Source organism: Indicator indicator, chromosome 27 (genome assembly GCF_027791375.1).
Source record: "Indicator indicator isolate 239-I01 chromosome 27, UM_Iind_1.1, whole genome shotgun sequence".
NCBI classification, from domain to species: Eukaryota; Metazoa; Chordata; class Aves; order Piciformes; family Indicatoridae; genus Indicator; species Indicator indicator.
In genome coordinates, this window is record NC_072036.1 from 3,197,589 (window position 1) to 3,222,396 (window position 24,808).

General features: G+C 50.5%; 1 protein-coding gene across 1 annotated transcript in view; it reads right to left on the reverse strand.

The window, feature by feature from the left end:
- Nucleotides 1-298: 298 nt before the first annotated feature.
- STX7 (syntaxin 7) overlaps nt 299-24,808 on the reverse strand; it is a 33,664-nt gene continuing 9,154 nt past the window's right edge. The window contains exons 2-9 of the mRNA XM_054393118.1: nt 16,846-16,915; nt 10,928-11,018; nt 9,139-9,276; nt 8,569-8,621; nt 7,765-7,855; nt 4,322-4,394; nt 3,288-3,370; nt 299-465 (exon numbers count right to left, since the gene is read on the reverse strand). Of these exons, the coding sequence (XP_054249093.1) occupies nt 373-465; nt 3,288-3,370; nt 4,322-4,394; nt 7,765-7,855; nt 8,569-8,621; nt 9,139-9,276; nt 10,928-11,018; nt 16,846-16,915 (692 nt within the window). The 3' untranslated portion in view covers nt 299-372. The remainder of the gene's footprint in view (nt 466-3,287; nt 3,371-4,321; nt 4,395-7,764; nt 7,856-8,568; nt 8,622-9,138; nt 9,277-10,927; nt 11,019-16,845; nt 16,916-24,808) is intronic.

A 24,808-nucleotide genomic window follows, 5' to 3' on the forward strand; every position in this document is an offset into this window, starting at 1 on the left:
GAGATGCAAATCCATAGCCTCAAGCAGCAGTCCAGAAATTTGTTTTGGAATCAACATTTAGCAACACCCCAAAAGATAACGACCCACCCTAGCAAAAAGAATGATCAAGATTTTGATTGGCCCCCTAAATATTCACTTACAGATAAAAACCTCTTCACAGAACAGTCTGTGACCTGGCTGAGGTAAGAGCACCCAGGAGGGCAGGCAGTGACACTGATAGTGGCACTTGAGAACCTCACTTCTCAGGTGCCAACAAAAACATCAGATAAAAAGTCTGAAGAATAGAATCATTGTTTTACTCAGCTCCACATTCACCAAACTGGGCATTTCCTTTCATCACTGAATGACCAATCCACCACTTCCTGCAGACACTTAACGTGTAGTTAACCAGATGATCAGGGCCAGCAGCAGCACTCCTACGCCCAGGATGGCCAGCAGGATGCACATCTTCTTGCGGGACTTTTGCTGCCAAGAGAGGAATAACCAAGGTGATTGGAAACTGCACCGCCACAGCAAAAGACTCCTCAGGTGCTGACGTTGTCCCACTGCTCCTGCAGTCTAAGCAAGCTGTGTTCTTACTAACAACAGGGCACAGGAAGTCGTGCAAGTGAACAGAAGAGCTGCATCACCCAGCAGGTACTTCCATGGCTGTGTCATTCAGCAGGGTGAGCTCAGTCACACATCCTGATACCCACAGTGACCAGTGGCAGACAGCAATGACAGAGGAATGGAGGAGAGAAAGACAACAGGAGAAAGCAAGTGGCCACAGACAGAGGACAATAGACAAGGAATCTGCACAGCAGAGGAGGTAGAAATGGTCTGCTGGGAAAAAAAATCATTACAAAATGGAATTGTTTCAGCTGGAGAAGCCCTTTCAGATCACGCAGTCCAGCCATTCTCTGACTGTACCAAGGCTGGTGCTAAACCACCCAATCTGTGGCTCTAAAACACCTCCAGGGATGGGGGATTCAGCCACCTCCCTGGGCAGCCTGTGCCAGCATTTAACAACCCTTTCAAGGGAGAATTTTCTTCTAATGTCCAACCTAAACCTCCCCAGGGACAACTTGCAGCCTCCTTTCAAGCAGCTGCAGAAAGCCAGAAGGTCTTTCCTAGGCCTCATTTTCTCCAGGATGAACACTCCCAGGTCCCTCAGCTGCTTCTCCCCAGCCCTGTTCTCTAGACCCTTCCTCCTCAATGTCCTTCTTGGAGTGAAGTCCTCAAAACTGAACCCAGCACTCAAGGTGTGGCCTTCTTGGTGCTGAGTACAAGAGGACATTCCCTGTCCTGCTCCTGCTGGCCACAACATTGCTCATCCAGGCCAGGCTGCTGATGGCCTTCTTGCCTGCCTGGGCACAGTTGGCTCATGTTCAGCTGTTGTCAACCAGCACCTCCAGGTCCTTTCCCACCAGGCAACTTTCCAGCCACTCTGCCCCAAGCCTGGAGCATTCATGGGCTTGTTGTGACCCAAGTGCAGGACCCAGCACCTGGCCTTGTTGAACCTCATGCAACTGACCTCAGCCCATGGATCCAGCCTGGCAAGATCCCTCTGCAGAGCCTCCTACCCTCCAGCAAATCAGCACTGCCACCCAGTTTGGCATCATCTGCAGAATTACTGAGGGTGCCTCACTCCCCTCACCCAGATCATAGATAAGGACATTAAAGAGTACTGGCCCCAGCACTGAGCCCTGGAGAATACCATCTGTGACTGGCTACCAGCTGGATTTAACTCCATTCCCCACCACTCTTTGTGCTCAGCCAGCCAGCTCTTCACCCAGCAAAGCCTCCCTCACCCAGGCCAGGAGCAGTCAGTTCCTGCAGGAGGATGCTGTGGGACACAGTGCCAAAGGCTTTGCTAAAGTGCAGGCAAACACCACCACAGCCTGTCCCTCTCCCATTCAGCAGCTCACTTTGTTCACAGATTCATAGAATACCAGGTTGGGAGGGACCTTGAGGCTCATCCAGTTCAACCTTTCAGGGTAAGCCTACAGTTGAAATGAGCTGGCCCAGCACCCTGGCAAGCTGGGCCTTGAAACTGCCTAATGCAGGGGAATCCAGCACCTTCCCGGGGAGTGTTGCAGGAGGAGATCAGGTTGCTCAAGCAGAACCTGCCCTTCATGAGCCCACGCTGACTGGGCCTGACCCCCTGGTTGCCCCACACTAAAAGGCTATTTAAAGACTGTTCCTGTATCCACAGAAGGGGCAGCAGACTGTAGGTTTAGACTTCTGGAGGAGAATTTTGCATCTATTCACAGAGTTATTGTCAAGTTGTGCTTGTCAAGTTCTTAGACACAAGAAAGAAAAGAGAAAGACCTGACTACAGCCCCAGATATAGAGATGTCTCTGCAATGTAAGTTAGGAGCATGCCCAGAACTTCCACTTCTGCCATACAGGTTTGTAACTTGAGACAGCAGAGAACCCAAGACTAGCAGTTGCCCCCTTCATCTGAAGGTTTCCTTCACACCAGGAAGGAAATGAGCCCAGGGTTCCACAGGCCTGTGCTGATAGCCAACAGACAACAACAATCAAGTCTTGGGATTCCAGGCCACAGCTCCAGAAGCAAAGCTGTGCTCTGCTTCTTCAATTCAAGGATACATTCACTCCATGCTCTTTACCACTTCTGGAATCAGCAATCCTTCAGACATTCTGTCACTGATTTGCTGTCCTGCCTATCTCTAACATATATGAGGATTTAAAAAGTACTAACTCTGACTTATGAGGGAAGATTTTTGCTAATAAGATTAATCAGATTATTTCTAATAAGTTTCAAAACTGTTCCTAAAGAAGTGGCAGATAAAGATATTTAAAAGACTTTTCAGAGAAGTTTGAAAGCTGCTTCTAGCATGAGGGCAGCAATTATCAGAAGCTGGATATTTATAGCTCTGAGAACACTTCAGACAGCAATAACTGGTGTTGGGTGGCAGCATCTTCAGAAGACTTTCCTGCTCCTCCAGTGATCTTTAGAGTCCTGCCCTCCATAATCAGGAACCTTTTACTTCCTGAGCTGAAAAAGGAAGGGTTTTTGTTTTGTTCTGTTTTTTAAATTAAAGGTTTAACTTCAGGTGCTCTGAACCAGCCTTGCTGATTTCACAGGGAACCCAAAGCGTCCAGAATTCACTGCCTTTTGTTTTATGCTGACCTAGAAATACCACTGCAGCCTAATAACGACCTGTAATAAGTCTGCAAGCCTTGAGGAAATTGATAACCAAACCTGAAGTGCAGAAGGAAGTGGGAGTCAGGGCTCATGAGGAAGGGCAGTCACACCCCACTGGAGCTGGCATGGCCATTACCTGGTAGTTTGCTGCTCTGGAGAGCTGTTGGTTTGCTTGCTGTACGTGCACTTCTGCGTGTTCCACGTTGGCTTCTATGCTGTCTTCATTTTAAAAGGAAGGAGTTCAAATTGTGGTTAGTCAGAACCCAGCCAAAGCTTTGGGATGCTCAAATACACTTTGAGCGCAGGTCAGAGCTGCTTCCCACCTGTTGGGGTCTTCACTAACACCCAAACATCTATACCTTGCACTGTGGAGCTTTGACCCTTCCTATACCTCTGTGTGAGCTCATTTCAGAACTGGCCAGGCAGTGAGTGGCAGAATTCATGCTAGGGACAGCTCCTCTCTTCTAGACATGGGACTGACCCTTGGATACCAACTTTCAGTAGCTCTACATTTTTAATTCAGTTTCTCTCTTTTTTTGTCAGTGTGAATTGTCTTCCAACTCCCAACCCTCTGCTCAGAATAAAACAGTCCTAAGGCCTACAAGGTCAGAGGAATCAGATGCACCCCAAGTGGAACAATTCTGTTTGGTTTTCTATCATCCTAACATGGAAGTTCAGTTTTTTTTCCTGAAAATGTCTGGACAGGTTCTTGGATAGTGTGGTAGAGGAAGCCCTAACAATGTGTGCCGGACATAGACAAGAGCAGGGCCTAGCAGCAGGCTCAGGAAATACCTTTTCCAGTCACATTTTGTTCAAAGGATAAAGCTGTCTGCTTGCAGGGCAGAGCAGGAAGCTGTGCTGAAGCTGTACACTTACATCAGCAGCCCCACACTAAACCTCCCCAGATGGACTCCAAGCAGTCACACTGCTCCTACAGACACCTGATACACCTGAAAATGACAGGAGGTTTCAAACTACATTTTAAACACACTGCCGTAGTGTATTCTCAGCTGCCTTGGCCACGCTACCCATGCTGAGGTTGCACTTGATTTGCTTTAGAATTCCCCTTGCCATCAGAGGAATGCTTCCACCAAAAGGCAGCTCTGGATTGCTGATCTGTGGAGAAACAGGAAAAAAAAAACACCCTCAGATGCTCTGAAGTGGACTTACCTATGACATCACCCTGCTCGTGAATCATCATTCCCAGATCTTTGAAGATTTCATTGATGTCCATGATATCTGCCTGAAAGGGGAAAGTCATCCTGTGAGCTGACATAGTAAATTCCAGCATCTCTGAGATTGCTGCTGCTGCTCCTCCCACGGACACAGCCACCCCTCCTTCCAGCCTTCAGCCCTTTGTCTGCAGGGGGCTTTCTGGTACTATGAGCCCTGTTTTTTTGCTTAAAGCTTTAGATTTAGCCCAATTCAGAGAATGGGTTGGCTTGGAAGGGATCTTAAAGACCATCCAGTTCCAACCCCCTGCCACAGGCAGGGACACCTCCTACCAGCCCAGGTTGCTCAAGGCCTCATCCAGCCTGGCCTTGAACACCTCCAGGGAGGAGGCAGCCACAGCCTCCCTGGGCAACCTGTTCCAGTGTCTCCCCACCCTCACTGCAAAGAATTTCTTCCTTATCTTCAGTCTCAACCTGCCCTGCCACGTTTCAAACCACTGTCCCTCGTCCTATCACCAGAGGTCCCTTCCCATCTGTCCCGTAGTGGAGGTTTTCCAGTCCTCTGATCATCTTCATGGCCTCCTCTGGACCACAGTTCCACCTCCTTCTTTTGCTGGGGACACCAGAACTGGAGGCAGTGCTCCAGCTGCCTGCTGGACTGCCAGTGACCATTGCTGGCTCCTGGGCCTTCTCTGCAGCCTGCTCTCAAGCCACTCCTCACCCAGCCTGGATTTGTGCCTGGGATTGCCCTGACCCATCTGCAGGACCTTGCACTTGGCATTGTTGAACTTGAGGTTGGCTCCAGCCTGTCCAAGTTACTCTGGATGGATCCCTTCCCTCCAGTGTGTCAACCAGGCCACAGAACTTGGTGTAACCTGCAGACCTGCTGAGGGTGCCCTCATCCCACTGTCCATGTCACCCACAGAGATTTTAAACAGCACTGGTCCCAGTACTGACCCACTTGTCACCAGTCTCCATTTGGACACTGAGCCATTGACCACAATTCTCTGAGTGCAACCATCCAGCCAGTTCCTCATCCAGCCTTGGCCACCCCTCCAGTCCATGCTTTCCCCGTTTGGTGACCAGGATGTCATGTGGGACAGTGCCAAACATTTTACAGAAGTCCAGGCAGATGCCAACAGTTGCTCTTCCCTTATGCACTGATGCTGTAGCTCCATCATAGAAAGCCACCAAGCTCAACAGGCAGGGTTTGTCCTTGCTGAAGCCATGTTGGTTACCACCAGTTGCCTCCCTGTTTTCCGTGTGCCCTAGCATAGTCTTCAGGAGGATCTGCTCCCTTACCTTGCCAGGCACAGAGGTCAGACTGGAAGGCCTGTGGTTCCCTGGGTTTTCCTTATCTCCCTTTTTGAAAGTGGGGGTCATGTTTCCCATTTCTAGGCAGTGGGAACTTCATTAGTTTAATACAAGTATGTGCAGGCTGAGGGAGAGTCTGAGGTTGTTCATCCTGGAGAAGAGAAGGCTCTGGGGAGAGCTTAGAGCTGCCTGCCAGTACCTGAAGGGACTACAAGAAAGCTGCAGAGGGACTGTTCTCAAAGGCCTGCAGGGACAGGACCAGGGGCAATGGTTTGAAATGAGAGCAGAGCAGATTGAGATTGGATGTGAGGAACAAGTTCTGCACCAGGAGGCTGCTGGAACAATGCCACAGGTTGCCCAGGGAGGTGGTTGAGGACCCATCCCTGGAGATACTCAAGGTTAGGCTCAGCAAGGCTCTGAGCAACCTGATCTAGTGGAGGATGTCCCTGCTGACTGCAGAGGGGCTTGGCAAGGTGGAGATTATTGAAAAATGAAGGTTGTGATCAAGGGTGCAGAGTCCGGTTGGAGACCTGGAACCAGTGTTCTTCCTCAGGGGTCAGCACTGGGTCCAGGCTTGCTCAACATCTTCATCAACAACTGAATGAGGGCATAGAGTGGACCCTCAGCCAGTTTGCTGATGATCCCAAACTGGAAGGAATGGCTGACACTCACCAGGCTGTGCTGCCATTTAGCCAGACCTGGACAGCCTGGAGAGGTGGGCACAGGGGAACTGCATGAAGGCCAACAAGGGCAAGTGTAGAGTCCTGCACCTAGGGAGAACAAGCCTCAGCACTAGCACAGGTGAGGGGTGACCTGCTGGGAAGCAGCTCTGTGGAGAAGAACCTGGGAGTCCTGGTGCACAAGAAGCAATGTGGAACAGCAATGTGATTTTGTGGACAAGAAGGCAAATAGTTTCCTGGGTTGTAGTAAGAAAAGTGTGGTCAGTGGTCAAGGGAGCTTCTTCTCCCCCTCTACTCTGCCCTGCTGAGGCTGCAGCTGGAATATTTTGTCCAGTTCTGGGCTCCCCATTTTAAGAGGGACAGGAACAGACTGGAGAGAGAGTCCAAGGGAGGCTAGGAGGATGCTGAAGGGCCTGGAACATCTGTGGGATGAGGAAAGGCTGAGAGCCCTGGGGCTGTTGAGCCTGGAGGAGAGAAAGCTGAGAGAGGATCTGATCAGCGTCTATCAATATCTGAGGGGTGGGTGTCAGAAGGGGCCAGGCTCTGTTCAGTGGTGTCCTGTGGTAGGACAAGGGGTAAAGGATACAAAGTGGAACCCAGGAAGTTCCACCTCAACAGGAGGAGAAACTTCTGTGGTGTGAGGGTGCTGGAGGCCTGGAGCAGGCTGCCCAGAGAGGTTGTGGAGTCTCCTGCTCTGGAGACTTTCAAATCTCATCTGCCCTGGGTGATCCAGCTCTGGCAGGAGAGCTGGATTCGATCTCTGGGGGTCCCTTCCAACCTCCACCGTTCTGTGATTCTAATTTACACACAGAATGGATTTTGCCACAGTTATCAGCAAGACTTCCTGACAAACTCCAGTTCCAGCATCTTTCCTCAGGGTAGAGATATGGCTGGAATAATTTTCTTGTGTCTTCAGAGAGGTCCATATGTCCATATATGATCACTCTCAATGAGTTTCACTATGCTTTACATCTTGGTTTCAAATGTTTTGAACTTTTGGACAAGTCCTTGATGACAAAAGTTGGAATTAAACAATCTCTGTTTTCAGAATTGTTCCAAAGGCTGTTACCAAAAGGAGGATGCTGACCAATAGATTGGGAATACCTGGGAGGAAGGGAATCATTTGGCTTCATGTCCAGCCACTGTTGAAGAGGTTGTATTAGCTGACTGCTATGCTCTGTGTATGAGCTCTCTCTTGTTCCAGAACTGAGCCTCTGAAGTCAAACGCAGCATCAAGCCATGGCCTCCACAAAGGGGATTTCTAATGCACATCTCACAGCTAAAGGCAATTTGCAGTAGCTCTTTTTTGGAAGGCAAAAAAACAACAGCAACAAACAAACCCTCACTTACCAAGGTGAACGTCTGCAATCCATGCTCACACCACTCTAAAATGTTTTTCTTTGGGAAGAAGAGAAGCCCATTCTGCCCTAACATCACTGGGACTTACCTCCAGCTGCCTAATGGAAGACTCCCGCTCCTCGATAAGCCTCAGGTCATCCTCTGTGATTTCTTCATCTTGCACTTGTGCTTGGGCCTGACTATCAAAACAAACACCAAGAACTGAACAGGCAGGATGAGAAGTGACTGAGAATAAAAGACAGCTAAGTACATGCAGATACTTTACCCACAGTGCACATTTTTCACCCTTGCCTGTGTAGCTACCAGGGAAAGTCTAGCAGTCCAACAGTCCCCACCTTTGCTCGAGGAAGCTGCTGCTGCAGCAGTGCTACACACAGTGCTGAGCTAGCTGGCTGGAAATTCCAAGCATAAATACAAGGGCAAAGTCTCTTCCGAATTACATCCATCTAAGGCAGAGCAATTTAGCAAACAAAACAGAATCTGAGACTGAGAAACAGTTCTTTGAGAGCAGGAAAGCAACAGGACCAGTAAACACTGGACCCTATCACAAGTCACCAGTTTTACTCCACTAACAGTTTGCTTACTTAAGTTTGGGTCTCAGAAAGCCCAAAAACAGTTTTAAGGCAGCTTAAGGAAATAACTAAATGAGGGGGGAAAGTGAGGCAGATGATATGAATTACTCCTTTAAATCCCCACCTATCCCACCAAAGCCTCTGCTCTGCACTTGCCCTGTGGAACACAGCCTGGCTACACCACCCAGCCCAGCCTCCTCCAGGAAAAGGCAACTGACCAGAAAAACAGTAACAATCATTTACATCAGCAGCTGGCTTCCCTGCAGGCCATTGATTCTCATTCTGAGCTAGCTTAGTCCTTGTTAACAAATTCAGCCTACCTGTCCCAGGAGACAAGTGTTCCTGCTTTGCTGCTGTCCTCAGGAGCACCACCCTACATGATCAGCGTTTAAAGACACAAAGAGAACATCAGGGCTCTGGAAGCAGCACTGGCAGCGTTTCTGCAAAGACTGAGTGTTAGCAGGTTTATAGTAAGTCAGACCAAAACATGATTTTACATGTTCCCATAACATGTTCCCAGCCTGATTTTGCTTTCTGCATACACAAAATGAAATTGAAGCTGGGTAACTGCCTGCTGAAACTGACAGGTAAGGCAAGGGGTACTTGGCACAACTGCTACACGGAAAGGACAAGCTCAACAGCTCAAGCTCCTCAGTGCTTCTCCACTCTAAGACTGCACAGTAATCTGGCAAATGTAATAGCAGCTGGGGGGTGGGAGGAAGTGCTGAGAACTGAATTCAAGCCTTTCCTATAAAATCCTGCTCCACACCTTCTGCAGGGCTCACAGCCAGGTGTGAGCTTTGGGGAGCAGCACTGTGGAGAGAGGTGTGGCACCAAGCACTGCCAACAGCACTGCAAACAGGGTCTGATGGCAGATCTGTGATACTTACAGACACCCTGGAGCTGGCTCTCACTCTGGCCACAAAGTCTTTTTCTTTCTCAGCAGCTTGTCTTTGGAGCCTTTGGAAGTTGGTCAGTGCTGAGGTGAACTCCCCCACCAGGCGGTCCTTCTGGATCTTCCTTTGGCGCTGCAGGAGCAGGGGGCAGAAGAGAAGCAGCAGGACACTTCACATGGACTGACAGAAAGGCTGGGGACGCACAGCCAGAAGGGGATTCACAGCCTCCCTTACAAGCTGGTACAAGGATGTGCTCTAACCTTTCAGGCTTCTTGTAAGATGTAGAGGAGTCAAGAGGGATACTGGGCACTGAGGAGATCCTCCACCATATTTCCCAGGTGTCTACAGGACACCAACCCTTCCTTCCACCTTCCTGAGAGGCTATCATCTGCCACTCCCCAGTCTGTGTTTATGCATTTCATTGGCACGCAGCTTTGATGGAGATGCTCATGATAAAAGCAGCAAAATAAAACAGTGAAACATCTCACTGCCAACTTTTCAGTTCCAAGTAACACAAAGCCATAACAAACCCCAAACATACTTTGCCTGAACTAGCAGCTACACACTGAGACCAAGCTGCAACACCCCCAAGAGAAGTTTCCACCTTGCCAGAAGGAGCACCTGTGGCTCCTGGTGTGCCATTTGGATTCAGTGCTTCTTAGGGACTCCTTGGGAACCAGCCACAGAGCAGGCAAGTTCTTAGAGTGATGATAAGCTGGGTTCATGCTTTCTGGGATGCTCCTTACCTAGGCTAGGATAAGAAAATGCAGGACAGCAGCCACTTCGCACATGTTACAGTGTGAAGGGGGAACTTTAGCCTAGATCCTGACTGCAAAGACTGAAAATAAATTATCATTGGATGTAAACGGAATATGCTGCTAAGGTCTGTATAATTCATTGGATTGCTAATGGGATACAGAGCAGAGGCATAAACAGTTCTTTCTTTTCTACTGTCGCTTCTGCTTGCAACTTCTCTCTCTCTCTCTTCTGTGTCCTGCCAGGGGTATCTCTGTTTTGACTACTGTGTGAGGTAGAGGGAAGGAGGAAGGGAGTGAACGGTTCCCCTGGAGCTGTCCAGGGGGGTCTGAGGAGTTTCTGTGTTGTTTATTGTATATATATCATACATATATTGTATATTTTGTACATATTAATTGCATTTGATATTTCTAGATTTTAGTTTGCTTGTAAATAGAGCTTCATTTGCTTCCATCCCAAACTGAGCTGTCTGGCAATTTTACTTGGGGGGTATTTTTCTCTAAATGAGCTGGGGAGTAATTTAAACCCACCACAACATGTTACCTCTGATTGTATTTTACTGGGAAAGAAGCAGTCTGAAGACTGCACAAGTTGCTTTGGTAACAGCTCCTGTCCACTGCTCTTAAGAAAGGAAAAGCCTGTGGACAAGCCCTAGCACATCTGCTGACCTGTCTGATACACAATAGATCTGCTGAGCGTAACAAAATCCCACTTTCAACACAATTCCTTGCTGCTGGAATCAGTCACAGAGCCTGCAGGGTCAGACTTACCATCGCTGCAGGGGATCACAAAGTGCACAGCTACCCAAACCCAGAGGCAGGGTGCCTTGCTTTAGGTCCTGCCACTTCAAACTACCTTATTGCTGATACATAAATTGACTTGGGAACAAGACTGGACTGCAACAAAATACTCAGAGGTTGTAAGTGTCCTTGCTGAGCTAAGGCTCTCAGGAGCATGGTGTGGAGCAGCAGGCCGGGACTGAAGGCATGCAAATCCCCTGCATGAGCCATGCCCTGTGGTTTCATACCTGTTCACTGATTGCAGGCAGAGATCCAAACTCTTTGACATATTTGTCAGTTTCTTTGGCAAGCTGGTTGGTGTACTGCTGCTTCTGCTGCCTAGAAAACCAAATGCAAAGTTTCATTAGAGAGCAGGGGGTTCCTCTGTTTAAATCTCACTGGGTTCAGGAGCAATGAATGCTTCTCTCAAGTGCATGACACCATCTACATTCTCTTTTCCCAGAGTGGTTGGGCATGCGTTCAAGATCAGGTTGGATGAGGCCTTGAGCAGCTGAGTCTAGCTGAGAGGGCATGGCAGGGGGTTGGAGTAGCTGATGTCTGAGGTCCCTTCCAACCTGAGCCATTCTCTGCAACCAGCTTCAGCCCCAGGAGCCTTCCTGAGTTGCTCACCCCCACACCATACACATAGAGCTGGCAAATGTGTCTGGTGTCAGAGGCGTGGGCTCGTTTTGTGCATCAAAAGTCATTTGAAGTCATGAAAAACAAATTAATCTGGGGAAGTAAGGGGTCAAAGGCAGAGGGAGGCAGGTAAGGCCATGATTTGCTAGTGAAGTTTGAAAGATCAACCCCCTGTGGTTCCTCACTGGTTTGGGAAGTTTCAAGGACTGTTTGGGGTGCTGGACCAGCTTTGGACGAAGTAACTCACTACAGGTGGCTGCCTTTGCTTTTGGCTAGGCTTGGTGGAACTCACTTGATGCTTTCAGGAGCAGAAGGGCAGTGAGAGGGGGAAGAGCAGGGATTTCCTTGTGGCTAGATACCAACATGTGATGATTTTCTGTTTCCTGTGACACCCATGCTGCAAAGCGGTGCTTGAGTGGAGAGCAGGCAGCTTTCTGTTTCACTTTGCAGTTAAGTCTTGACTGCAAAGCTGTGACACCATGAGCTCCAGACAGGTGCTGCAGGAGGTCTGTTCCCCAGCGGCACAGCATCATTACTCATCTTTATTTTTCTGTTCTTCTTTTTTTTTTTTTCTGTTTTCCTTATATGCAGCAGTAAGTTTCTAGTTACTGTGGGTATCTGCATATGCTGTAGCCCTTCTGAGGCTGCCCACAGCTGGAGACACAGAGACCTCCTGAGTGCAGGGTAACTGAGGGAAAGACCAAGTTTCTGCTGTGTGGAAGAACATACAGTGGTGGACTAACAGAACTGCAGTGCCCCAGCCCAGGAGAGGTCAGTTCCTGGTAAGCACATCCAAAGAGACCTATTTTCCTTATGACCCAGCAGCTGCTAGTGTAGCTGAAACCATCACCATTCACTAGCAGCTTTAACAGTGTTTAAAAAAGGAGAAAAAAAACCCCACAAAACCTTCTCCTCAGCTAGGGATTTTCTTGATGCTTTTTTTGTATGTTTGTGGAGTTTTTTAGGTGCAGAAAGGGACAGCCTGGCCTCTTTAATGTCTTTAGCAACGATCTGCATAAGGGCATTGAGGCGCCCATAGTGAGTTTGCAGATGGCACCAAGCTGGGTGTCTGTGTCCATCTGCTAGAGGGTAGAGAAGGTTCACAGCAGAGTCTGGGCAGGTAAGAGCCATGGGCCAAGGCTCAAAAAGGCCAAGGGCCAGGTCCTGCACCTGGGTCAGAACAACCTGTCATGGAGAGGGGGAATACGGATGGAGGATGGTGATTATTAATTACGAATTATGAAAAATGATGATTTAGTATTTACAATTATACCCAATTATAATATTTACAGTCAATTTCTACTTAAGGGAACGAAAGGGTGCAGTTATGCAGCTTGTCCACTAGATGGAGACTCAACAAGACGCTTGCGGCTGCTAGCTATGTATAGAGATATTTATGATGTTATCACAAGGCAAGTTAAGCTGGAACTATCACGCGGCTACACGTGGGCACTTTGAATAGAAGGTTGCTGAATGTTATACACATGAATAGATACATTATGTCTATGCAGCGAGACAAGTTGCCAGATCACGCGGGCTCGCTGCGTATCTGCTTTCTGCCTGCGGCTGGCCCCGTTCCGGTGGTGCCTTTCTTTCTCCCTCCCAGCTCTGTGGGGGGTGGGGGGGACAAAGTTGGCTTTCTCCTCCCGCGGTCTGCGGGGAGGGGCAGTCAGCTTCTTTGTCCTCCCGCAGTCTGCGGGAAGGGGCAGTTGGCTTCTTTGTCCTCCCGCGTCTGCGGGGAGGGGCAGTCAGCTTCTTTGTCCTCCCGCAGTCTGCGGGAAGGGGCAGTTGGCTTCTTTGTTCTCCCGCGGTCTGCGGGAAGGGGCAGTCGGCTTCTTTGTCCTCCCGCGGTCTGCGGGAAGGGGCAGTTGGCTTCTTTGTCCTCCCGCGGTCTGCGGGGAGGGGCAGTTGGCTTCTTTGTCCTCCCGCGGTCTGCGGGGAGGGGCAGTTGGCTTCTTTGTCCTCCCGCAGTCTGCGGGAAGGGGCAGTCGGCTTCTTTGTCCTCCCGCAGTCTGCGGGGAGGGGCAGTTGGCTTCTTTGTCCTCCCGCGGTCTGCGGGGAGGGGCAGTTGGCTTCTTTGTCCTCCCGCGGTCTGCGGGGAGGGGCTGGCTCCTGACTGGAGGATCGGCTCAGCAGAGCCAGGTCCTTTTGGTGGTCGGCCCTCCTGATTGAGGGCGGTTCCCGTAGGCGGGTTTCGGTGGGGCTGTGGTGACGCGATGCTTCCCCACTCGGCTCGACTCGAGGTGATCTGACTGTCGCTTCTCTCGGCTACTGCTTTCCATTTAAATTATAATGGTACAGTCGTTGCCTTAATTTCAATGGAGAGGCTATCTTTGCTCTCTCTGTCCCTCGGGGAAATCCCGGGTGCTTCGCCCTAATACAGGCTGCGGAGCAGCTATCGTGGGCGGCTCCCTTTCTCTCCTGTGGACGGCAGGGCTACGCAGGATGCGTTACTGCTTATGGCTGCTTATGGCTACTATATTATCTTGCAGCAAAGCTGGACTAGCTGGCTAGGCTTAGTCCTTCCCCTTCCGGGTTACAGCTTATCCTCTCTCCGGGCTTCCCTCAGTCCTTTTTGACCAGGTCTGATTTCACCCTCTCTCGGGCGTACGACGCTGATGTTCTCTACCACGAAGGGGTCATCCTATTTGCTGATTCCTCGAGTGTCCCGGTGGGCTGCCTTCCATATTCACAGAGGCTTCCAGTACGCTTGCGTGTGAAAAGCCTTACAGCTGACGCATCACGAGTCACATAACGAGTGAAAGCAAAAGGAGAGAGCAACGTGGTAACAAATGGAGCAATACTTATAGATACTCGAGGCTGGAACTAGCCAATGGGCTCACTTGCCAACAACCTGCTTCCACTCATAGAAAAGGTGAAGCTAGAATTACGCCCGTAGATGGACAGAGCATAAGCATGCCATTGAGATGGGTGCCTACAGTTGTTTATTCCCTTAGGAGACAGGCTGGCGCCTGAACCTTTTGTTCCTCCTCTCCTGAAAGGAGGGTGGAAGGGGGGACTTCCCAGAACATGTTGGGACAAGTTAGCGGGTATCTGGGGGCATCGTTCTGGGCATGTGATGCCTTCACTACACAACCCTGTGGGGAGCTACAGACCTGGAGATGTCTGGTTGGAAAGCTGCAGCGTGGAGACGGACCTGGGGGTGTTGGTTGGCAGTCACTGACCATGAGCCAGCAGTGCCCAGGTGGCCAAGAAAGCAACAATGGCATCCTGGCTTGGATCAGAAGCAGGGTGGGCAGCAGGGACAGGAGGTGACCCTCCCCATGTGCTCAGCACTGGGGAGGCCACACCTCGAGTGCTGTGTTCAGCTCTGGGCCACTCACTGCAGGAAGGACATTGAGGGGCTGGAGCCTGTACAGAGCAGGGCAGTGAGGCTGGAGAAGGGCCTGGAGCCCCTGGGCTAGAGGAGGGGCTGAGGGAGCTGGGGGTGTTGAGGCTGGAGAAGAGGAGGCTGAGGGAGACCTCATTGCTCTCTGCAGCTCCCTGGAGGGAGGTTGGAGTGAGTGAGGAGGGAGCAGGGTGGTGGCCAAGGACAGGAGCAGAGGAAATGGTTCCAAGCTGCCCCACGGGAGGCTCAGGTTCAGGCTGGATCTCAGGAAATATTTCTGCACTGGAAGGGCTTTCAGACTTTGGAAGAGGCTGCCCAGGCCAGTGCTGGAGTCACCATCCCTGGGGGTGTTCAAGTAGCATGGACCTGGTGCTTAGGGACATGCTTTGGTTCACCCTGCAGTGCTGGGTGGAGGGTTGGACTGGATGAGCTTGGGGGGCTCTGCCAACTGGATGGATTCTGGCATTCTGTGAAAACTCAGGGAACTCACCATATAGATTACCTCCATACAGGGACTGCCATATATCCTTGACAATATTTTCTATCCTGATCAACTGTGAATTGATGTCTGGATCCTATTTATTGTTTAAATTCACCTATTCACAGTCTCTGGCAGGCTTCTTTGTGGGTTGCAGCTGGCTGATGTTATGGGCCTTGACCTTGGGCTATCAGAAAGCAGTCTGGCTGCTCACCCCCCATGGATGTCACTGCCTTTGGTCCAACACACAGCTCCTTCTACTGTGCAGTGGCCGTGGTGCGGCACTGACCACACTGAAGGCTGCCACTTTTCTCACCATAGGTTTAGAACCTGTGGCTTATGTGCCCTTCTGATGCTGAGTTCAGTGTGGGAAAGCAGGCGAATGGAAAAAGATGAAAAATAACATCCCACAGGGTCATGCACAGAAAAGAGCTGGTGCTGTACTCATGACAGCCCATGAGAACCCAAGAGCAGTGAGAGAGGGAAGAGCAGGGGTTTCCTTGTGGCTAGATACCAACATGTGATGATTTTTTGTTTCTTATGATGCCTGTGCTGCAAAGTGGTGCTTGAGTGGAGAGCAGGAAGCTTTCTGTTTCACTTTGCAATTAAGTCCAAATCTCTCATGCAAAGCTGTTGTGCAGTGAGCAGTGATTATCTTGTGATGAGGTGCCCACCTGCAGAGCCATCCCAGATGCTAGTGCAAGGTAGAGTTGCAGGGGGAAATATCAAAGTTATCAGCTTTCAGAGAGCTTTGTCCTTGCACACGTCTCTGGTGGTGCTCCTGAAGCTGCAGAGGTTTCTATAGCTTCAGCTCTCAGATAGGAAGGTGCTGATGTAGTTCTTGGTGTGTCCTTGGAGATGTTCAGTGATCACAGAATCATGACAGCCCACCTGCAAGTGAATGAGCTAGGGGACAGCACCTGCCTTGGAGCCTTGTTGCACTGCTGGGTCTGTTAGATGTGTATTTTATGATGTCACCTTCACTGCAGATTTCAGCAGTAACAAGGCATTCCCCTCTTCCCCTAACCAGTGTCACCTCTACCAATAAAGCCCAATGTGTTCATTCCCTGGTGAAAATCACCCAGACAGGCCTGAAGAGCTGCCTGGGCCGGAGTGGGGCAGGGGTTTGCTTACCGAACAGTGATCCTGATCTCTGCTTCTGACTCTTCCTCTTTGCTGACTGTAGCACAGGTTTTGTAGCTGCACTGACACACAATGGTTTGCGTTGGAAGGGACCTCCAGAGGCCAGCCAGGCCAAGCCCCTCTGCAGTCAGCAGGGACATCCTCCACTAAATCAGGTTGCCCAGAGCCCTGTCCAGCCTCACCTTGAATATCCCCAGGGATGGGGCCTCAAACACCTCCCTGGGCTATCTGTGGCAGTGTTCCAACAGCCTCCTGGTGCAGAACTTGTTCCTCACATCCAATCTAAATCTGTTCTGCTCTAGTTTGAAGCCATTGCCCCACATCCTGTCACTGCAGGCTTGCAGGCAGTGTGCAGGGACAAGCAGCCAATTCTAGCTGACAGCCTGTCCAAGATTAATTTCAAAAAGCCTATCTCAACAATCTTAGTTTCAAGCATTCCTTTACATTTGCCTCTCTGAGCAAGTTCAAATAATCTGCCCAGCAAAACCCACCTCATCACCTCCCAGGAGCCTGTTTGCAAGGCAGTGAAATTCAGCCTTTTCCTGTCAAGTACTCACAGCTGTTGCCTCAACTCAGGAGTGTCCTGTGGTGTTCCCAGCTGATGCAGGATTCTTTGTATTTCAGCAGCTGTTGGTGAAGAGCAAGAGAAATTGGAATGGGGCATGGACAATTCCTGCTTCATTTGATTCATTTTTGCTTGACAGTTCTAAAGACATGGAAGTTGACAGAAACTGGTAGTGCAAGCTCTTCCAGCCTGCTACTAAGACTCCACTTAAGAAGTCCCAGAACTGGTGAACAAGCCAAAGACAAACCCAGGGCTTCCTTAAAGGCCAGCAATGTGTTCATGTGTCTGGGTAGGAACAGTCCATTCAAAGTTCACTTAATAATTTCACTGAAATAAGGATAAACCAAGCCTTCAAATATCAGTAATTGTAATTTTAATTCTTCTAATTAGCAACATTCTGGTTCAGTCGGGTTTGACTCCTGTCACTTTGGAGCTCTTTGAAGCCTGCCATGGCATCCACACACCCAAGCAGAGCCAGTTCATCACTGACACAGCACTCCTGGCTTTGTAGCACATGAAAGCACACAGTCAGGCGTGCAAGGTGAAGCTGTAATGTGGAGATCCTTGCATTTCAAACTGTGGCACACAGCTAAAAATCCCTGGTACCTTCTATCTCATCACATATCCTAGTTTTGAATACATGTGACAGCACCTGAGCCTTATTTTCAGTTTAATGTGTTTTGCTGTCACAGGAGAAGGCAAGAAGTGGAGAGACACTTCAATGACATTCAGCAAAAGCAGTACCCTCAGTGGCTTTTATCAGACCTTAATCCCCTCACATCTTCTAAAACAACAGAAAAATCCCAAACATACACAAAATAACTCACTTCTTCTTGACCTCTGCTGGAAGCAGACCTTTCTTCCCTGTATATCTGTGGCCCTCCCCATGCAGACTGGTGTCCCACAGAGTAGGTCAGAGAGGTTCTGCTGCCCCTCTACTCTGCCCTGGTGAGGCCACATCTGGAATATTGTATCCAGTCTTGGAAGGGACCTCTGGAGATTACCCAGTCCAACCCCCTGCCAGACCAGGGCACCCAGGGCAGGGCACACAGGACACATCCAGGTGGGGTTGGAAAGTCCCCAGAGAAGGAGACTCCACAACCTCTCTGGGCAGCCTGCTCTAGGCTCCAGCACCCTCACAGGGACAAAGTTTTCCTTTCTGTTCCCACGACCCCTCCTCTGCTCCAGCTGGCACCCAGTGCCCCTCGTCCTGTCCTTGGACATCCCTGAGCAGAGCCTGGCTCCAGCCCTGCACATCTTTATCCCCAGCAATGAGGGCAGCCCTCAGGCTCCTCTGCTCCAAGCCCCAAGCCCCAGAGCTCCCTCAGCCTGGCCTCACAGGATGATGTTCCATTGCCTGCAGCAGCTCTGTGCTTCTGGGCTGGACTCTGTCAAGCAGTTCCCTGAGGTCCTTCTTGACCTGAGGGGCCCAGAACTGGACACAATATTCCAGATGTGGCCTCAGCAGGGCAGAGTAGAGGGAGAGGAGAACCTCTGAGACCTACTAACCACAGCCCTTGTAATCCACCCCAGGATGCCCTTGGCCTTCTTGGCCACAAAGGCACATTGCTGGCTCATGGGCATCCTGTTGTCCACCAGGACCCTCAGATCCCTGTCCTCTGCTCTGCTCTCCAACAGCTCAGGCCCCAACCTATCCTGGTCCATGGGGCTGCTCTTCCCCAGCTGCCAGACTCTACCCCTGCCTTTGTTGGATTCCATTCCATTTCTCCCCACCGAGCTCTCCAGCATGTCCAGGTCTCACTGGATGGCAGCACATCCTGAAGGGTGTCAGCCACTGCTCCCAGTTTGGTGTCATCAACAAACCTGCTGACAGTGCCTCTGTGCCCTCAGCCAGGTTGTTGATGAATGTATTGAACAGCACTGATCCCAGTACCAACCCCTGAGGGATTCTACAGGCCCCCAGCTAGACTCTGTATTCCTTCCCAAGCACTCTCCTGCACGATTCAGGAGCAGAGGAGCTTGGTGATTGCAGGTCCCTTTGCAGGGAGAACCAAACAAGCCCAACCCAACCCAACCACAGGCAGTTACTCTGCAGCCCCCAGTTCCAGTGTCCTGCTGCCACCTGCAGCTGCTTTGTCTAACTGCCAGTGCAAAAAGCTTTGTGTTTCAGAGACTACCAGCCCAGAAACTCTCAGGAGCAAAGCTTGTACTTCAAACACCTGTGTTCCAAGCTAAACAGCTCTTTACCTTACTTCTAAACCTGAGCACAAGGAGATAACTGAGAGGAAATTAAAAGCTAGAGAGGCTGTGTTCCTGTGTGATCTGCCTTGGGTGATGCTGCTTGGGTGATGGCAGGGATGGCTGATCTCTGGAGGTCCCTTCCAACCCCACTGTTCTGTGATTCTGTGTCAGCTGTACAATCCCAGACAGAGAGAAGTTCATCCCATGCCTTCTGATTATTCAGCACAAGATTAAAGTGTATTTCAGTAAGCATCAGGACAGCAAAGTGCTAACAGGCTTGAATCACATCTCAAAGGGGAAAAATACACTCAAGGAAACAAAAACCCTCAAGGACTGAAATGCCATCACTTCTTCTGGGCTTCCTGTAATTTTTCCACCTTAATCTTTCACACCAAGGATATTATTGAGAAAAAAAATGGCATTTCTTTGCTCTGTTTCTTGTTCAGCTGAGGCACACTGCACTGCACAGTGAAATACTGCTTAGACAAGTGAGCAAGTAGAAAAAGGACCGAGTAGTGAAAACCAATTTTGGCCAGCAGGCTTTAGCAGCCCTCCTCAAGCTGTCTTCATAAAAAAGCCCAAAGCAAGTTGGTAGGAGCAGTGCAAAACAGAGAGCAGAGAGGCTGACCCTCTTGACAGCTTGAGCTGGAGTCCATAGATGCAAGCTGGGGAGCTGAAGGAATCACAGTAACACAAACACACTGCAGTGAGCATAGGCACAGCCAGGCACTTCTGGAGAGTATGACAGTTCTCATGGCTGGCCTGCGCTCACAGAGATTTCTCACTGCAGCTTCTACCCACTCAGATACCTGACATCATCAGAGAAGGCTCCAGGGAGACCTTAGAGCAGCCTTCCAGTACCTGAAGGGGCTACAAGAAGGCTGCAGAGGGACTGTTCCCAAAGGCCTGCAGGGACTGGACAAGGGGCAATGATTTGAAATGAGAACAGAGCAGACTGAGATTGTTCTACACCAGGAGGCTGCTGGAACACTGCAACAGGTTGCCCAGGGAGGTGGTTCAAGCCCCATCCCTGGAGGTATTCAAGGCGAGGCTGGACAGGGCTCTGGGCAACCTGATCTAGTGGAGGATGTCCCTGCTGAGTGCAGGGGGGTCAGACTGGATGAGTGTTGGACGTCTCTCCCAACCCAGACCATTCTATGATTCTGTGATTATCCAGAGTCACAAACCCACCTGGAGCAGGCATTTGCCCAGACTCCTGGACTCAAGGTGGCTTTATTGATAAAAAGACTTTCAGACACTGCCTGGATCACAGCAGCAAAGTGTCTCTTGCCCTTCTCAGAGAAGCAAGACTTGGCTTCAAAACTTCTTATATAAAGTAGGGTAACCTAAGCCTCTCCTTCTGAAGGTTGGACTGTAGAACCTCTGCTGGCTCCTTCCACTGCCCCCTCTATTCAGCACTGGTTAGGCCACACCCTGACTACTGGGTTCAGTTTTCAGCCCATCATTCCAAGCAGGTCCAGAAAAGAGCAACAAAGGTGGGGAAGGGTCTGGAGAACAGGGCTGGGGAGGAACAGCTGAGGGAGCTGGGGGTGTTCAGTCTTCAAAAACAGGGTCTGAGGGGTGACCTCATTGCTCTCTGCAGCTACCTCAAGAGAGGTGGGGGTTAGGGTCTTCTCACATGCAATGCGAGACAGGACAAGAGGAAAGAGCCTCAAGCTGTGCCAGGGGAGGTTTAGGTTGGAAGGCTGCATGGATGTGGTGCTGAGGGACATGGGTTAGGGGCAGTGCATCAGCAGCAGGGGTGGGGCTGTGAGCTCTGGGTGAGCGCTTGGACTTGGTGATCTCAGAAGTCTCTTCCAACCTCAACAGTTCTGTAGTTCTGTGATTTGGGAAACAAGCCAGGAAGTGGAGCTTGGCACTGAAAGGGGAAAGCAAAACTGCTGGAAACCTGGGATTCCTTTTTGTAAGAGCCTTCCAAGCTCTCAGCTTCACTGATGCTGTGATTCATAAGGCACTGCCTCCCTCACCCCTCTGCAAGGGCTCCAGGTGGCACCAAGGCCCCAGGCAGCTGCTCTGGTGCCTTGTGATTCATCGGGAATGCTCAAGTGGCCTGGGGAGCCAAGGGCTTAGGCCCAACTCACAAAGTCCTAGCTCTGCATTGTAAACATTCTGGGAACAGTCAGGGACCAAAGATCAGGGCACAGTTTGATGGGTTCCTAGGTTACTGCACCCTTTATGGTTTTCCCCTCCCCACTTCCTGATTCTTCCAGCTAAGGAACTCTGAAAGACAGCAGCAATGTGACTGCCAGAGGTCTCTCCTATCCTTCTAGGCTTTACTAATTACATAAGAGAACCTGACTGGATCTCGTGAATGGTTTTCATCCATTTCAGTGCCAAGTCTGACACTTGAGCTCAAGTATCTTGGGTACATAGAGCTAGCTGCTGGACTTTGCTCAGGAGCTGCAGAAGGGCACCATGTGCAGGTGAGCGTTCTTTAGAGTCACCAGGGCACCAGGTGACAGCCTCCACCAGAGGTGCACGAGCTCCTGCAGCTGCCTGTGCCCTGAACAGCAGGGTAGATGTTTGCATATCATGAAGCTCAGCTCCTTCAGGGCCCACGCTGCACCCTGCAGGAGCAGCACCCTGGCAGCTGTGGCCTGGCCATGAGCCACCATGGAGGGCAAGTCACCCTAGGGTACTGGGCAGTGCAGCAAGCAGGCTGCACTGGTTCCCCCAGCACTGCTGTCTGACACACAAAGAAAGGAAGCAGACACTTCCCACCTGAAGTGAGTCTTGTCCTAGGAAGAAGCACTGCTCCCAGCAGTGTATCAGCAAGGAGGTTTCACTCCCCTCCTGGTGTTCCTGATCCAGCTGTCACAAGGCACAGCTGAGGAGAGCTGTGAGGCCATTCTCACAGCAGTCATATGTCCAGCAACAGCTCAGCCATGGTTAGTGATGAGCCAGAGACACCATTAAGACCTAACCTGAACTCCTACAGAGAAAAATCATTGAAGAGTCAGCTCCTGTTTACTTCTGCTAAGCCAAACAGTGGGCCCATTCCTAGGCTGTGCAAGTTCTCAAGGACCCAGAGGCACAATAAAAACCAGTAAGTGTCTGTGTAAAAGGCCTCCTTTTCTCTACACAAGGGTCAGGAGTACTGAGATTTACACTGTCAATAACTCCATTTTTTACAGGTAGGAATAGCTGAGAACTGTCCCTGCAAGATCTGCAATCCATACTGTTCCATAAGTAAACCCCTGTTTCCCACACTGGATCCCACACTACCCTTGCTTAACAGCTGCCTTTTGGCTGCCCCTGATAGAAGACAGTTCCATCTCCTTTCTCCTCGTCTCTCCTTGGTTTTCAGCCAGCTCTGCAAAGATGTTCCACCAGCACAGGTAGATCCATGCTGACACAGCTGCTACTTCTGCTCCCTAATCATAAGGACATTTAAGATCACACAGGAAGTTTCAAACTTTAAATAAAAATAAGTGAAGTGATACAATGAAGACCAAAACACGAAACAGAATCATAGAACACAATCACTTTTGTGGCCTCCTCTGGACCCACTCCATCAGGTCCATGTCCTTCCTCTTCTTGCCTGTAAGAACACTGGAGCAAACGAAGTTCTCTCCAGCTGAGACTTAGCCATCACTTGACAGGTTGTATACAGCACAGCATTGCTGCAGAAGAAAAAAAATCCAAAGCATTAAGCAAAATGCTAATGTCAGAACTAAGAGGAGGGAAATGAAGAGCAGACTGCAGGGCACCCACCTTTCCTGGCAGCACTGAGAAGTGCCCAAGCACCACACTCATCCCAAACATGAAACAAGGGAAGTGGAGGATGGTCCTCTGAGCACTTACCAGTTACTCCAGGCACAGGAGAGCAGCTTTCCCTGTGCACCTACAGCCCCCTGCCCTTCCATCTCAACCTCCATTCTAATTAACATTGGGAAACCAAACTGTAAATCCCCCAGAGACCATGACCACCTTTACAGCGCATCAACACACAACCCACAGAGTCCTAAGAAGGCCTCAACACAGAAGCATGAATTCAGGGGGAAAATCCTGAGTGCTGTTTATACCCCTTTGCTGCCAGGAGCCTCACTTGGATCACACAAGCCTGCATTACAGCCACACAGCTCCCTTCAGTGCTCCAGTTCCAGTCAGTCCCACTACACTGCCCAGTTTGGTAAAGCTGCAGCCTGCTGCTTCCACAGCAGATGCACCATGGAAAAAGCCACCATCAGCAGCAAACATCAAGGACTGCCCTGCAGAGGGCAGAAACCAGACAAGCAGGCAAGGCAAGTATGATGAGACCTGCCCTGCAGAACAGCAAGGCCTTGGACCTCTGACAGGAAGAAGGAGCAGAGCTTTGCTCCAACCAGCAGCTCTGGCTGCTCCTGAATATGAACTGCAGTGCTGAGAGCCCCCCATGCCTCTCTGTTTTACTTCAAAAGGGACACAGAGGGGTTAGTCACAGCCTAAGATTCACAGGACTCAACCAGAAAAATGGCCATTTAAAGCCACTGATTCTCTGTCACCTTCCCAGCTCCTCAGCCCAAGCAGAACAAACAGAATCAGCAAAGCATTCCTCTGGGCACAGATGGCCTGCTCCACGTGAAGCTCACAGCCTTGGCTTTAGACAGCAAACAAGCAGTGAGTGCAACACCATCACAGTCAGCAGCCAGGAATGCTGCATGCAAGACATGTCACTGCCACCAGCTGAGTGAAGGAATCTGCTGCTGGTTCCCAGCTGAGCAAGTGAGTCAGTGAGCAGCACTGCACTGCCAGGGAGTTGTGTGGAACCTAACCCACTTCAGCCACAGCAGAGCAGCTCCTTGCAAGGGAATCATCTGTGAAAATGGCACTAGCTCGAGCTGCTTTTGCCTGGGGACAAGGCGGCTGCCTCAGATTATCCACATGTGCCTTCCTTCTGCCCTTCAGCTGAGGGCACTTGACTCTATGGACAGCCACTGCAGAGAACATTCCTCCATCACTCTTCAACAAAAGCTCTTCCTCACAGCAACCCAAAGGAGATCAAATCAGTTCAGCAGACTGCAGTCTTCTGCATGAGGTTAAGTGCCTCTTTAAAGCTACCACTGTAGTTCACACCCTCTAAAACTAAGTAAATAGTGCTGCCCACCTTGCCAAATCTGCTCTAACCAGGAATGACACTTCAACAGAGCAATCAAATCCAGGACACCAGCCCAAAGTCCCACCCACAGGAGGAAAGCCTGGAGTTTGGAGAGCTCAGCTCATGAATGCAGGAAGCCAGCTCAGGAGCTACCATGGCAAAGAAATGAAACGCATCATGGCTTGGCGAACACAAACTGTCACTCTAGGGGCCACCAGTAACCAACCACTGACCTGGGCTTATTCTGAGCCCTAACTGGAGTGCACAGCATTTATACAGGAGATTTGAAGGAGGTATCTCGAGGAGAAGGCCTTGGGGGTGTCAGCTGATGACAAACTCTCCAGGAGCCAGCACTGGTCCCTGGCAGCCCAGCAGGCAGCTGTGTGCTGAGCTGCATCCAGAGCAGGGAGAGCAGCAGCACAGGGAGGGGATTCTGCCCCTCTGCTCTGCTCTGCTCAGACCCCACCTGCAGCACTGCCTCCAGCTCTGGGGCCCCCAGCACAAGAAGGACCTGGAGCTGCTGGAGAGGGTCCAGAGGAGGTCACCAAGATGATCAGAGGGCTGGAGAACCTCCCCTGTGGGGACAGGCTGGGAGAGTTGGAGCTGTTCACCCTGGAGAAGAGAAGGCTTCAGGAAGACCTTAGAGCAGCCTTCC